Consider the following 15,804-nt stretch of genomic DNA (forward strand, 5'->3'; position numbering starts at 1 on the left):
TGCATTACAAAAGTACTACCAAAATGGGGTTAGCAGTAATGTACACTGTTAAAAAATTGAGATTCAAGAAGGTGGTATAGGGCACTGAAGATATCTGCATTTGATCAACTGTACTTCAGTCAATCAACTGTAGACTGCACTGGGGGTGTAGGATTTCCATTTGGCCAGCTAGGTCCTTGTAATATCATGACAATTTGAATGGCGCTGCACACATGCATTTATATGCAGTTGGTGGTGTAGGATTTCCATTTGGCCAGCTAGGTCCTTGTAGTGCAATGACAATTTGAATGGCGCTGCACGCACATTTATATGCAGTTGGAGAGCTCATTTATTAAGCCATTATTATGACTTAAATTTATTAGGCTGTTAACTTTACCTTAATCGTTTTGCTCTCCCCACCAGCAATTCTTATCTGTGAAGGGAAAGGTAAATGCCATCAGTGTTATTGAAGACAAACATTCTATAAAAAAACATGTGAGACTAAAATTTTCTTCTAGACCTTTTGGAAATAGTGTGCCAAGTCACCATATCCAATATGCTTCACACTTTAACAGGGAAAACTTAACATCATTACCTGTACTTCTATTCACAACCTCCAGAATGTGCCATCTGAGCTGAGACACACCATGTTGGACTTTTTCATCCCATTAAGGACTAATTAGACAATGAGGGACTCTGGGCTAGGGAGGCAGAAACTTCTGTTGCTTTATGTGCACTTGATTGTGATTCTGAAAAGTTGATACTTTGGTTAATTAGTAAATGGGGTAAGCTCCCCAACTGCATAAAAAATGTGTGTGTGCAGCTCTGTTCAAATTGTCATTCCATATTGATTTTAGCTTGGCTAATAGCTTTTTTGCATGATTTATTGGCCTCCTTGTACCTGATAAATGTTTTGGCTGTCCCAGCTAACTTAAATTTTTTAAAACACATCTTTTCTTACCCACTTCTATTGAACCACAGAGGTTTTGTTTTGCAATGATGAACGGGGAGTGACTTAACCTCCCCTAACATGGGAGTGCGGCAGCTCCCCCCCCCGTTTGATGTATTTTTTTTTACTTACCTCGTGTAGTTCTGTGGAAAAAACTTACCTCTCTTCCGATTGGTCAATTTTCAATCCCAAGCCTTCTGATTGGTCGATTCAAAAAAGGGGCGTGGCTTCACAGGAAAAGCCGCGAAGACCGGCTATAAAAGGACGAACCGGCGAACACTCTTCATTCTTCGCCGGCAGCCGACGTGAGAGGATCGTCTTGGAAATGGCTGAAGAGAATCCCGACGGCAGACTTCGCGACATCCTTCGATGGATCCAGGCGGAGGCGGGACATGAAGACATCCAGACGCTCCTTCAGCAGTGCCAGCTCGCATCATCGACGACGACAGCGGTGACATCACTTCCGACTGCAGAGCCTCCAGGATCGCCGTCAGAGGAAGCTGCGTCATCTTCAGGAGCCGCATCTGACGTCGCCATCCAGCGCACCCCAGCTTCACGCGGACCAGGAAAGAGGCGGATCGTCGCCGTCAAGAGGAACACCAGAGGGAAACAAGCGGCGAAGAAGAGAACCCAGATGACGTCAGCGGTCTCCGCCAAGAAGAGGATCGTCGCTGACCCGCCGCAGACAGGAGTTTGGCCGTCGGCTTCCCCCCCTTCATCGCGAGTGAGTTCCGCCGCTGTTGCAAGTGGTGGGCCGCTCCATCAAAAGAGCTTTAACACTTCAGGGCCCTTTCCTTCCACAGGGTCCGGGGGAGGTCCGGCAGCTCCTATGAGGGGCACCAGGTCAGCAGGGGCCCCCAAAGCCGCCCAGAACCGGGGCCCTCCAGCTGTAACACTATAGGGCACCCGGTTCTGCCACCTGCCATCAGGGGTCATACATCACCATCTGTCACCCACAGCGCACCCCAGCCTGCTGGTTTTACCCCTCAGGAGGAGAGTCAACCCATCCAAGTGATTGGTAACTATGCTGCCACTGATGTCATAAAATCTTTGTTAGCTTTGTTAACCCCTGGTGCGGCGTCAACGCATACAAGCACAGGGGCTGTGTCTTCTCAAGTAGCTGAAACTGCTTTTAGAGATTCAATACTCTGTGATGCTACACCTTTGGGTTTGCACTTGCCACAGGCCATAAAGGAAAAAATCACAAAAGGGGAGTATATTGACATGCTCTCACTGTTGCCATCATCAAAGGAATTTTTAGGCAAGCAAGTTAAGCAGTCAGATCCTGAAATGGACAGACGCAGGCCTGTGGCAAGGACATTCACTAATTGGTTACAGGCATTTTGTATTTATTCAAATGTATTGTGTGAAAAACACCCACAATTAGGTCCAGGCCTATTTAAACACATTGACATTATTCTGGAAGCATATAAAGCCTATGGGGGTATTTCCTGGTTTTTGTATGATGATAGATTCAGACAGAAAATGTCCATTCAGAAGTCAATATCTTGGGGTTCAAAGGATATTGACCTTTGGATGGGAATGCTTATTCCCAAACAGCCATTAGTTCCATTACCGGGGAACAAGACTCCTGTGAAATACAATGCTTGCTGGGCATTCAATGAGTCAACTTGCCGCTTTCAGGCAAACTGTAGATATAAACATGAATGTGCTCATTGTGCTGGCAACCATCCTGCCTTTCGTTGCATCAAACGATTTGCTACAAAGCACAGTGGTAGGGACTCCAGTAAGTCAGATAACCCCAGTGAGGTTACCAGAAATGCGCCAATACCTAGAGCTATATCCAAAGCGCCAGATGGCCTGCCTCTTAGAGAAGGGTTTTGAAGTTGGCTTTTGGATACCATCAGCAGATCCTGTAACCCTCATATCATTTCCCAAGAATTTAAAATCAATTGAGCTAAACCCAAAAGTAGTTAAGGAAAAAATTGAGAAGGAGCTTAGATTGGGCAGAATTGATGGCCCGTTTGATGATCCTCCATTTGAGGATTTCAGAGTTTCGCCTTTAGGACTTGTACCGAAGAAGGAGCCAGGAAGCTATCGCTTAATTCACCATTTATCATATCCTTCGGGGGCATCTGTCAATGATGGAATTGGTCATGAATTATCTTCAGTTTCATATACGACTTTCGACCAGGCAATATCGATAATTCAAGAATTTGGTCAAGGTTCATTATTGGCTAAAAGTGACATTCAATCGGCTTTCAGGCTACTGCCCATACACCCTGACTGTTATAAGCTTTTAGGCTTTCATTATGAAGGCAGTTTCTATTTTGACAGATGCCTCCCAATGGGCTGTTCCCTTTCCTGCTTTTATTTTGAAGCCTTTGCATCCTTTTTGCAATGGGTAGTTCAATGGGAAACTGGTTCTAAGGGGGTTATTCATTATTTAGATGATTTCCTATTTGTCGGTCCTGCAGATTCTAGTTCATGTGGAATTTTGTTAAGTACTTTTACGTGGTTTGCTAGGAAATTTGCCATTCCACTAGCTGTTGAAAAAACAATACCCCCTACTACAACTTTAGAATTCCTTGGTATTCAGATAGATACTGTAAATCGTGAATTTCGCTTACCCGAAGGAAAAGTAGCTAAGCTGAGAAGCATTCTAAACGCAACTTTAAAATCTAAAAAGGTTAAATTAAAACACATACAATCCTTGATCGGACATCTGAATTTCGCTACACGGGTTATTCCTATTGGTCGGGTTTTTAACAGGAGACTTATTGCACTTACGTCTGGCCTAGATAATCCTAACTGGCACATAAGAATCCCTCAGGTGGTTAAAGATGACCTGATTGTTTGGCAGGAATTTCTAGAGAATTTCAATGGCATTTCTTATTGGCAAGGAGAATTGTTCGAGAATGCAGCTTTGAATCTGTATACAGACGCCGCGGCTTCAGCTGGGTTTGGTGCTATCTTTGGCACACATTGGATTGCGGATGCGTGGCCATCTTTCTGGGTAGAACTCAAGCTTACCAAAAATCTAGTGTTACTGGAATTTTTTCCACTGTTAGTTGTTTTGGAAGTGTGGGGCCCCCAATTGGCTAACAAACGTATTGTTTGGCACTGCGATAATATGGGTGTGGTGCAAGTTGTTAATAATCTATCTTCTAACTCCCCCCCAGTACTGAGATTACTTAGGCAGGCAGTATTCCGAGCTCTTAAATTTAACATTTTGATTCAAGCAAAGCATATCCCTGGTTGTACCAATGTTGTGGCTGACGCATTATCTCGATTTCAGTTCAACGAGCTCTGGGAAATCGCCAATTATTTGGACAAAGAAGGAACACCATGCCCCCAACATCTGTGGAATTTAGTATTGCCAGAATTTCAAAATGGTTAAGTATGTCATTGGCAGACAAAACCTGGCATGCTTACATCGCAAGCTGGAATGAGTGGATGAAGTTCAAAACAAGTTTTCCTAAAGAGCATTATCAAAGGGACAGTGACGTCTTATTGTCTTTTGTACTGGAGCAAGTTGAGGCTCAGTACTCTCTTTCAGCTATAACTAAAAAATTAGCAGGCATATCTTTCTTTTTAAAGGTTCAAGGTGAGGCTGACATAACTAAATCCTTTTTGGTTAAACAAATTCTTCGGGGTGTTGGTAGGATTACACGATCTGTAGACATTAGGAGACCCATCACATTATCATTGTTGAAAGATCTCGTTTCGGTCCTACCTCAAATATGCTATTCTCGGTTTGAAACAATGTTGTTTACGTTGTTATTTTCTGTGTCGTTCTTTGGTGCCCTTCGGGTAAGTGAGTCGGTCTCTCAGAGTAAAAGATCCCCAGGGGGTATTGGGAGTGAAGACATTCATCTGGTTGAGGGCAAATTAAAGATTATATTAAAAAAATCAAAAACGGATAAAGTAGGAAGAGGGACAACCATTTGGCTTGGTAATAGCACGGAACAGTCAATATGTCCAGTATTAGCTTTTAGACATTATCAGCAAGTCAGACCCTGCCTTCCTGGCCCTTTCTTTATACACAGTGATGGATCTTTCCTTACAAGATTTCAATTTGTGAAAATTCTCAAAGGAGCTGTCAGTAAGCTAGGTATACCACCTGACCATTATAACACACATTCTTTTCGCATTGGAGCTGCCACACAAGCCTCATTGATGGGTTTAGGAGAAGAGTTCATCAAAAGGCTTGGCAGATGGAACTCCTCTAGGTATCAACTTTATGTCAGACCTACCCTGGTTTAGTAAGTGTTACCTTTTTTCGTTACAGTTTCTCCTCCTTTGGTCTGGATTATTGGACACTCTTTCGTCCACAGAGCGAGAGCTAGAGCAGAACAACGAACCTACACAACTAATTTAGGCATTAAAGATGTTAGAATTGTCTGGATGGGCATTCGAGGCCTTAAATGGCCAGATTTATTACCAATAATTTTGCAAATGAAATCTCGTTGGGGTTTCCCAGCAATTATTCTGATCCATTTAGCTGGAAATGACATTGGAAAGGGTAGAAACATTGATTTAATTCGTAATATAAAAAGAGACCTTGCTCAGATCAGATTTATTTTTCCCAATACTGTGATAATTTGGTCTGAAGTTGTGCCCAGATTAGTCTGGCTTCAAGATGCAGGCTTTCACCCCCTTGAGAGATGCCGCAAAAAACTCAATTTTGCTATCTCAAAATTTTCCAAGACAGTTAATATTTTGGTTTATAGGCACTATGAGTTGGAGCAAGGTTTTGAAGGCCTGTATCGTGCGGACAGGGTACATTTGTCAGATATCGGTTTTGACATTCTGAACATGGGATTCCAAAGTGCAATTGAAAGAGCTTTACATGTGTGGGGAATGGCCAAGGCCAATGTAATGGTTTAATTGGCCTTGACGTGGAGGTATGCTCCTGGCTAGGTAAAAAAATTGGCGGGGCTTAAGGATATTTGTGGTCAAGCTTTAAGGCGGTCCGCTGCAGAGATCTGATGCAGAGGCTGGCTGGGAAGATATGTATGAACAGGTATTAGTATCATTAGCAATATTAATGTTCTGATTGATATGATATTTAATAAACAACAGCTGCGGCCATTCTCCACCATGCAAGTGTCCGTGTCTATGATTGGTTGTTGTAATTGGGGTTTTGTAAGCAAGTAATGCTGTCTGCAACTCCCATGAACGGGGAGTGACTTAACCTCCCCTAACATGGGAGTGCGGCAGCTCCCCCCCCCGTTTGATGTATTTTTTTTTACTTACCTCGTGTAGTTCTGTGGAAAAAACTTACCTCTCTTCCGATTGGTCAATTTTCAATCCCAAGCCTTCTGATTGGTCGATTCAAAAAAGGGGCGTGGCTTCACAGGAAAAGCCGCGAAGACCGGCTATAAAAGGACGAACCGGCGAACACTCTTCATTCTTCGCCGGCAGCCGACGTGAGAGGATCGTCTTGGAAATCCCACCCACCCACCCTGTTATGGTATATAATATATGAATGCATATATAATAAAAAAAAAAAAAAAAAAAAAAAAAAAAAAAAAACAATATTGTCGCAGCAGTTAATTGTTGTTTATAGTGAAGTTTCATGTGGAGGTATGCTCCTGGCTAGGTAAAAAAATTGGCGGGGCTTAAGGATATTTGTGGTCAAGCTTTAAGGCGGTCCGCTGCAGAGATCTGATGCAGAGGCTGGCTGGGAAGATATGTATGAACAGGTATTAGTATCATTAGCAATATTAATGTTCTGATTGATATGATATTTAATAAACAACAGCTGCGGCCATTCTCCACCATGCAAGTGTCCGTGTCTATGATTGGTTGTTGTAATTGGGGTTTTGTAAGCAAGTAATGCTGTCTGCAACTCCCATGTTCCTTGCTTTCAAGTGGAATATACTGACAAGTATATTTATTAATCAGAATTAACCCTGTGAAAAGCCTTTCCCACTTAATATGTTGCAGAGAACCCTACCCATACTGTCAAAGTTTGCACGTCTAAAATTTAGGGGCAGATTTATCAAAGGTCGAGGTGAATTTTCGAATGAAAAAAATTAGAATTTCGACCGCCATCTAAAACATGTCGAATTGCTGTTTTCGCCTATGGAGGACCTACTAGAACCTATTTGGAGTCAATTGGTGGACTTTGAAAAATCAATGTTTTTTTTAGGAAAAACTTTTAATCGAATTCGATCGAATGCACTATTCCTTCGATTCATATGATTCGAATTTGGCCGAATACAGACCTATTAGATTGAAAACTGACCTATTCGAACAAAAAAAAACCCGTCAACTTAATTTCGGTTGGTCTTTTCTGTATTTTTTTGGTATTTTTAGTTATTATATGATCCAAAAGAGAATCATTCCTAGTAGGTTCTTGAACTAGCTGGAAAAAAAGTTGTCATTCGGCATATTAACAAACCTACTAGCGTTTTCCATCTTGGCAACCACATTGCCCTAGTCAATGTCTTGATAATTGAAGTCACCCGTAATAATAACTTGACCTAATTTCGAAGCCGCTTCTATTTGTAAAAGTAGCTGGGCTTTATTCTCGACACTTAAACAAGGTGGTTTTTAGCATACACAAATGATAATTTGCTTTGTAACCTTTTGCCCAGTCTAAATCTCTACCCAGAGGGATTCCACACCCTCCACAGTGCCATCTATGGTTATTTATTAATGCATGGCTTTAATTCAGGCTTTACATACAAACACACTCCTCTACCGTTTTTAATTCCTCTGTCCCTCCTAAAAACCGGGTAACCATTTAAATTCACAGCCCAGTCACATGTTTTATCCCACTAGGTCTCAGTGATACCAACTACTGTATATCAAAATTTTTAGAGAATGCAATGAACTCTAGCTCTCCCATTTTACTTACCAGACTCCATGCATGTGCCAGCAAACAGCAAAGGTTACTACTTTTCCTTTTGAACTTTGCATTGCTTAATGGAGAATTATATCTTGGGTTAGTATTAGCCTGTTTTCCTTCTAACAGAGGGACCTCCTTAGCTGGTTAACTGCATGCCTACCTTACTCCACCACCATGACCCCTTACTACTTACTAATTCCACTGCCCCATCTACTCTAGCTTCCTCATAATTATATATGTCACCCCCCCCCCTTGCCTAGTTTAAATATTCCTCCAACTTCTTAGCCATTCTTTCCTTTAGCACAGTGGACCCCCTTCCATTGAGCAATCTGTCAACTATATAGGTTGTACCTATGAGGAAAAATCAGCCCTTCCTTCCTACACCAAGACTTGAGCCACGCATTTAGCTCCCTAAGCCCCCACTGTCTTCCTAAACTTGCACATGGTACGGGCAAGATTTCAGGAAAAATGACATTGAAAGGCCTTCCCTTAGATAGAAGATAGAACTCCACGAGTGTTTTTCGTCTGATCAATGCTTACCCGATCAACCACATGATGAACCCTGGCACCAGAAAGACCGCAAACTGTTTGGTTGTATTGATCCAGACGACAGATTACCATATCCACTTTCCTAATAATTGAATCCCCTACATCCACAATCTGCTTAGGTCTTGCTCTGCTCTCCTCCCCACCTCTACTAGAGAAACTGGTCTCCTGGCTGATAGAGAGATCAGCCCCATCTAGAACTGCCAATCCAGAGTGGCAATTTGCTCACAACCCCCACAGAGGTAAGCAGTTTAGAAATCTTGTTTCAAATCTGCATACATATGGCAGACTATGCACTGGGTCAGACCTTCAATCTTTCTAGAGCTCATTAACCCAGTTACAGATCAACAAACAAAACCAAACCAACAAAAAAAAAAATTAGAGACTATAACAAACTTTTGACCTAGTTTTGACCTCCTTTAGTTTGAAACTCCTGTGTTTGTAACTCCACTTACAGAGCACTCACTTAAAGAGCAAACACTTAAAGGAGAAGGAAACCCTGTAGAAAATAAACTGTAACCCCAACCCACGTAGACCCCCCCTCCTTCCTCCCCCCAGGCTAACTGCCCCCCTGGGTAAATGCCCCATACTTTATACTTACCCCTTGTTGCAGATTCAGGCAGCGGACCTCACAACATCCATCTTCCGGGTCTTTGGTAAGCTGATTGGGTGAGCAATCTCCGTAAATTTCAGTGCATGCGAAGTTGTCGCAAACAGGCAAAGTGCTCCAACTGTGCATTCGCTGACATACCGATCTCCCAGTCAGCTTACCGAGGACCGGGAAGATGGATGCTGTGAAGTCTGCTGCCAGAATCTGCGGCGAGGGGTAAGTATAAAGTATGGGGCATTTTCCAGGGGGAGGGGCAGCTGGCCTGGGGGGAGGAGGGAGAGGGGTCTACATGGAGTGGGAGGTACAGGTTTTTTTCCTACAGGGTTTCCTTCTCCTTTAAGCGCAGGAAACCACTAGAGCTGGCTCACTAGGCCCACTGCCGTTCGACGCCCCTGTCCCCTCCCCTTTATTCATGCAAATTGTCATCATCTGGACTGGAGCAATGGGGATTAGCACACAGGAAATTTAAAAAATGATTGTATCTCCAGTGCATCCCCAGTGTTTTTGAACCAATGTGGGTGTGGTTGGGCAGCATGCCGCCCCCCAATAATCCTGCCGCCCTAGGCCCGGGCCTAGGTGGCCTTTCCACAAATCCGGGCCTGCTGATATAGATTTGCTTATTTGACTAAAGGTGGCCATGTAATGTGCTGATAAAACCTGTCAACTTGGTCCCTCCAGCCTTGTGTATGGGGTCTTCAGGCAGGCCCAGACTTGCAATCTGTGGGTTCTGGCAAATGCCAGAGGGGCTGCTGTAATGCCATAGACAGTCACTATTTAGTGGACTGATGGGGGCTGTTTGAGCCTTAATGCTTTGGAATGCCATGGCCTATTTTAATTCCCAGTACAGACCTGCCTTCAGGCAGGTGCCTCCGACTGATATGTTGAGACAATTGCCCATATATGTATTGGGCTATTTTGAAAATTCTATTGGTTAAGTCCAACAGGTCTCTGTAGGATCACTGTATGATTGTTTTCCCTAGGGTAAGTGATCAAATTCTGCAATACTTTACTCATTCAGCAACCACACCAAACAATCAGATCTTAAAGGGATTCTGTCACGAGAAAACAGAATTTTTTTCAAAACACAGTTAATAATGCTGCTCCAGCAGACTTTTATACTGAAATTCAAAAGAGCAAAAAGATTTTTATATTTAAATTTGAAATCTGTCAGGGCTAGACATGATGTTAGTTTCCCCTGTGTCCTGTCATGTGACGTGTTCTCTGATAAACTTCAGTCCCTCGTTACTGCTACACTGCAAGTTGGAGTGATTTCACCCCTCCTTTACCCCAGCAGCCTAACAACAGAACACTTGGGAAGGTAACCAGATAACAGCTCCCAGGCATATATGAGAATAGCACTCAATAGTAAATCCAAGTCTCACTGTGAATCGTTCAGTTACATTGAGTAGGTGAAACAATAGCTTATCAAAAAGCAGTTGCATTGTGCAGTGCTAGTTCTTTCTGAAAGCACAGAATCAGGCAGAATGACCTGGGATAGCTGCCTACATTTACACCAATATTACAGCTAAAAAATACACTTGTTGGTTCAGCAACAAACTTTTATATGGTAGAGTGAATTATTTGCAGTGTAAATAGTATAATTTAGAAATAAAAATGACACTATAAATATCATTACAGAATCCCTTTAATGCCTCTATCCACTGTATCACCAAAACAACGTGGGCCAAATTGGCTTATCCATCACGAGGGGACTGCACCTACAGGCCAATATTGTTCTCACTGTACAGGATTTTTTTTTTGGCCAGATATTTGTCACACAAGACCAGTAAACTGCTAACTTGTATTGGTGAGATACCAGCCCTAATCAATGTATTGGAGTTGGTTTGCAAACGATTTCTACCCGTTGTCCTATTAACATGGAGATTACATATCTCCCAGCTGTCCCGTTTTTCGCAGGACAGTCCCGATTTTGACAGCTCAACCCGCAGTCCCGGATTGTTACTGAAATGTCCGGACTTCCTTTGATCTGCACTGAACAGCCAGAAAAAGGTACAAAGTCTCCAGGTGCGCTCCGCCAATGAGGCGAGCTGAGGCGCTCGCCTCAGGCGGCAGCGCCAGATGAGTTTCCAGGGGCGGCAAAAAGCCGCTCCTGTCACTTTAAAGAGCCGAATTTCCGGTTTTGAAACCGGAAATTTGGCTTTACTAGTGCGAGAGAGCGCAGTTGCGCTCTCCGCACTAGTGTTTCTGCGAGGGGAGGGGCGGCATTTAAGGAGCCGCTTCAGGCGGCGTCTTCATTAGAATCGGCGCTGAAAGTCTCTAAAAATGAATTGGCTTTTGGCAGAAAGCCCAGAATATGTGGTAGGTGCTCTTCAATACATTTGTAATAATTTAAGATGAGCAAAGAAACAATTGTAACTATTTAACATAAGCAGGTCTCTTGGGGAAACTGCAGCATAAAGGGCAATCCATTTGCATCTGCAAAACTGTAATAACACATAAAACCTGACCCTTAAAACCACAGAAACGTGTTCAAACTTTCATAACCTGACACATTTTGTAAATGGTATTTAGGGGGTGTGGTCATAAAATGGGCGTGGTCCTTTGTGTCCCTCTTTCTGTTTCCAACATGTCAGAACTTGGTATGTCTGAGATAATTGACACTTCTGAGCGAACCTGACTTAAAAAAAAACAAACGTTTTTCTTGTTTCCAAAATGTAACTGATTAGCAAAAAAGTAAAACAATTACTTTATTTTTTTTAAACATAGGAAGGAAACTCTAATTCAAGTTCAACGGGCCGAAAACCTCCCAATATCGTTTTCTGTATAAAGACACTGGCATTTCAAGGGCAAAGAAATTGTAGCCTTGGGTTGTTTCACCAGTAAAAGTCAGTTTGCGCCGTGATTCCTTTTTTTTTTGTTTGGCCTCCGGGCACAATAGATACGTCACACAAGACAAGCTTTCTTTTCTATACCAGCGGCCATCTTTGATAAGACCATGGAGAGCAATGCCCACACACCAACCCAGCGCGCTAACGCATCCACCTAGACAGCGTGACGTGATTGCGTCATCAATACGCGTGCGCGCTTGGATCTTCCCCGGTGGGTAGTAGCTTTGCGAACTGCTTCTTGACTAGCACTTCCCAAGATGGCGGCCTGCGGACGTGTCCGGAGGTTGTGGTACTTGTGTGTGATCACTGGGCTAATTTTGTTAAGCTCCGTGGGTTCCGGAGCTCAGCCTGCTTCGCTGGATGGAGCTGCAGTCGCGGCTCCGGTGGGGGGTGCTGCAGCACAACCTGCGGCCTCGCAAGCTCGTAGACTCCCAGGCTGGAAGCTTGCAGAGGAGGAGGTCTGCAGGGAAGACGTGACCCGCATCTGCCCCCGACACACCTGGAACAACAATCTGGCGGTGTTGGAGTGTTTACAAGATGTTAGAGAGGTGAGTGATTTTGTGTTAGTGTGTGCCGCTTGGATGCTGTACTTGTTTGTAGAATGCAATCCTTTCAACTGCAACTTCTTCCTTTGCTGGAAGTTGTAGTTCAGCAGCACCTGGCTTTGGTTTCATATTATACTCTTGCAACTGTCCAGCATGTGTTTAACCTGGAGCTGAATATATGGCCATCATCTCTCTGTGCCTTAGGTGGGATATTGGGAATAACTTTTTCTCTTCTGGATGTTCCATCTGTTCTTAAAAGATCATGCCTAGCACATACTTTCCAACAGAATCTCATAGAAACTGACCAGCTGATTGACAATAATCCCTAATTGTATATATTAATACGTTGACTTTGTAAAACTATAGATTGCTGTGGATTTGGTTGTGCAAAGCTTTCTTGCTGTGTAATATGTGCACAATTCTATTAGTAGCGTTGAAAAGTTGACTGCTTTTTCATTCTGCGCAAGCTTTCTGCCACGATCCATATAGTACGTCGGCGTTTTGTTAAATGTCTGCTGAAGATTTTTCTTATTACTATAGACGCAGCTACTCTGCATCCATAATTGAATAAGACTGATGTCAACCTTTCATTAAATATTAAATCGGTTATTAGAAAATGATTTAAAAAATGCAAGTCAGTTCTCCTTCCTACTACTTTGTTGAGAGAGCCCCCTCCCCAGTCACGATGCCAGTGCAGCCGTTTGGAGAAGAAGAATTTCTTCTGACCGCAAAACATTAAATCAATAACTATTAAGTTTAATAAAATATTATTACTTTTCATTCTTATAGGGGACTTATAACATGAGGAAAAAGTATTTGCCATCTATTGTAGTAGAAGGAGAGTGCCTTTAAATATGTTGAGGCTCATTCACTAGAGTGGGGTGCCATTTTCTTAGGTATCCCCAGTGATTATAATCTCTAACTTGTGACCCGGCCATCATGTTTCTATTCCAGGGACTGCTCTGGGTAGTGCTCATACGTAATAGAGTAAAAGTTTTGATTTACTTAACAAGATGGTGCCACTTAATAGTATAGTACTCTACATTAATGCATTTTTGGCAAAGCGGAGCAGCAGCCTAGTGTCCAAGATTAGCACTTATAATTTGGGTTGCCTAATTAAGAAATTAATACCCACTGATTAACCCTTTTTTGTTCCATTTTAATAATACAAAAACAACCCTAAAAACCCTGCCATTACCAGACATCTGTGCAACATCCTGGTGTTTCCCAGGCTGGAGAATCTGTGGATCTCAACACATCACAGTTTAGGATAGCAGCCAATCGGCAAGTAAGCAGATTTGGCAGGTAACTACAATTTATCTGTGTGAAGGCTACCCGCATCCTACTGTGTTTTGGAGCAAGGTTCCTTTGGACACACCCACCACCAACACACAGACAGGGACCAAAAAGGATCCATAGAAAGCTTTGATAACCATCCTTTTTTAGCCAAGAATAAAATGATGTGCCATTAATTATTCATCATGACCAATGATTTTTAAAAACACCAATGATTTTTAAAAACCCCAGAAAAGTCCTTATACCATTTCTGCTTGTTACTAATAAATAATATGGTACAAATCAGCAGTTAGGCTGACTTAGGAACTGAAGACTCTTTGCTTGTGTGGCTGCAGAGCTGTGATTGGCTGTCCCCTCTCCTATTTTGCTTTTGGTGGGGACAATTAGGACATGCCCAACACTCATTTGAACTTTGACTGTAACTGTAGCAGCTCTGTAGAGAGGCTCCAATAAAAGCACCAGCTCCATATATTATTCATTATTGCCTACAAAATTACTTTAAGTATTGGTGGAATGGGTGCATGCAAGGTGCATGGCATTGTGATTCCTTACTGCCTATGAATTAGTGATCTGTGGGCTAGCACGAAGCCCACGGTTCAGGTGGGTTTGTGCCAACTTTCGCACATTGTCTTTTGGGTGCGGGCTGAACTTTAGCCTAAGAGCACCCTGTCTGCAACCTTTTACTGCTGCTTCTTCGTGTGCCCCTTTTATATGCTTCCACCAGCCGTGCCACGCCCCCTTCTGTGACGGCATAGAAATGAAGGCGTGCAATGGGTTAGGGTCAGATGTGGCGCTGCTTGGCCAGGTTAGGGTCTGCTGCAAGTACAGATTTGGCGACCCGCACATCACTACTATAAATATAAATACCAGAGTGTACTAGACACACAAGGTGGAGCGGCATGGGGTCTGTATGTCATTTTTAACATTATGATCTCTCTAACATTTTAGGTTTTTATAATTGGTGTGGATGTTTTTATATATGATTTGGATAAAAAAAAACTGTCATGCAAAAGAGCATCTGCTGAAAAAAATGTACTACACTTTACAAATTCCTGCTTCAAGAACTACTGTAGTATGTAAAAAATGAAAATTAATCCTTTTAACTGACAGCAGTAATTTCTGACACCTTTTGGGTAAGAATTTAACCAAGTGTTTGAGCAAAAGGTTGATCTAGATGAGCATGTGCCTTTTCAACCTTAAACAATTCCTACTGAAATTCAAGATGACCCAAAAGATCTAGTTAAAGGAAGAGTAACACCAAAAAATTAGTGTTTTAAAGGAATGACAATATAATGTACTGTTGCTTTGCATTGGTACAAATGGTGTGTTTGCTTTAGAAGGAATACTATTATATAAACAAACTTCTGCGTAGCCATGGGGCAGCCATTCATGGACAGGATACACCGTAGATAACAGATAAGTTCTGAAGAATCCCATTGTTTACTACAGAGCTTATGTTATTTGCTGTGTATCCTGTGTCGTTTCTCCTTTCCAGCTTTGAATGGCTACTCCCATGGCTACATAGCAGCTACAGTAGTGTTTCTAAAACAAACATACTACAGTGAAACCTCAATTTTACATCCCCTGATTTTAAGTTTTCCCTCATTTTACATTGTTATTTTGTGGTCCCACCTATATATTATGCATAATACATTCCCTGATTTTACATTTTCCTGGATTTTACACCATGTTTTTCTGGTCCCCTGAAAAATGTAAAACACACAACAGTACATTATATTTTATTGTTTTAAGACACACTTTTTGGCTGTTCCTTTAAGCACAACCCCCTTTCTGGAACATGAATTGGACCTTCATGTCTCGCAGGGCCTCCCTCTGCCACTGGAGCTCCGACTAGACTCTTGTTGATTCTCTGTTTACTGGTTGCATAGTTGCCTACAATGAATATAGCTAGAAAAACTGTATTTATTGTACTAAGTTTACTGTACCAGCCCAGAGTTTTAGTAGCACTAAAACCATAATGATCCAGGCCTTTTAAATTGCCCTACAACAACTTCCCATCTTGTATCCTGTACATGCTCAGTGTACACTGGACTGCTGTTAAAGCTAATCTTAGTGGTTGTCTGTAAATTATCAAGCAGAGAATGAGGTTAGTATCCAATAAAAACTTGAATAATTAGCCCTGTTGAACAATTGTGATGCAGAATGCACTGGTTTCTGAGCTCCTATGAAACCAGATGTGAATTTAATTG

General features: G+C 42.4%; 2 protein-coding genes across 2 annotated transcripts in view; both read left to right on the forward strand.

Annotated features, from left to right (window-relative positions):
- Window positions 1-1,955: 1,955 nt before the first annotated feature.
- Window positions 1,956-6,760, forward strand: LOC121403030. The gene is made up of 2 exons (XM_041590247.1): window positions 1,956-5,796; window positions 6,479-6,760. Exon 1 carries the CDS (start codon window positions 2,532-2,534, stop codon window positions 4,287-4,289), a length of 1,758 nt encoding a protein of 585 aa, XP_041446181.1. The 5' UTR covers window positions 1,956-2,531; the 3' UTR covers window positions 4,290-5,796; window positions 6,479-6,760.
- A 5,130-nt stretch (window positions 6,761-11,890) lies between these two features.
- The window catches only part of glg1.L (golgi glycoprotein 1 L homeolog), a 58,623-nt gene continuing 54,709 nt past the window's right edge, over window positions 11,891-15,804 (forward strand). The window contains exon 1 of the mRNA XM_041590248.1: window positions 11,891-12,301. Coding sequence (XP_041446182.1) covers window positions 12,011-12,301 — 291 coding nt within the window. The 5' untranslated portion in view covers window positions 11,891-12,010. The remainder of the gene's footprint in view (window positions 12,302-15,804) is intronic.

Source organism: Xenopus laevis, chromosome 4L (genome assembly GCF_017654675.1).
Source record: "Xenopus laevis strain J_2021 chromosome 4L, Xenopus_laevis_v10.1, whole genome shotgun sequence".
Classification (NCBI taxonomy): Eukaryota; Metazoa; Chordata; class Amphibia; order Anura; family Pipidae; genus Xenopus; species Xenopus laevis.

Excerpts from the sequence above, each read along its gene's own strand:
- LOC121403030 (XM_041590247.1), top strand. The coding sequence starts at position 2,532 with ATGCTTGCTGGGCATTCAATGAGTCAACTTGCCGCTTTCAGGCAAACT.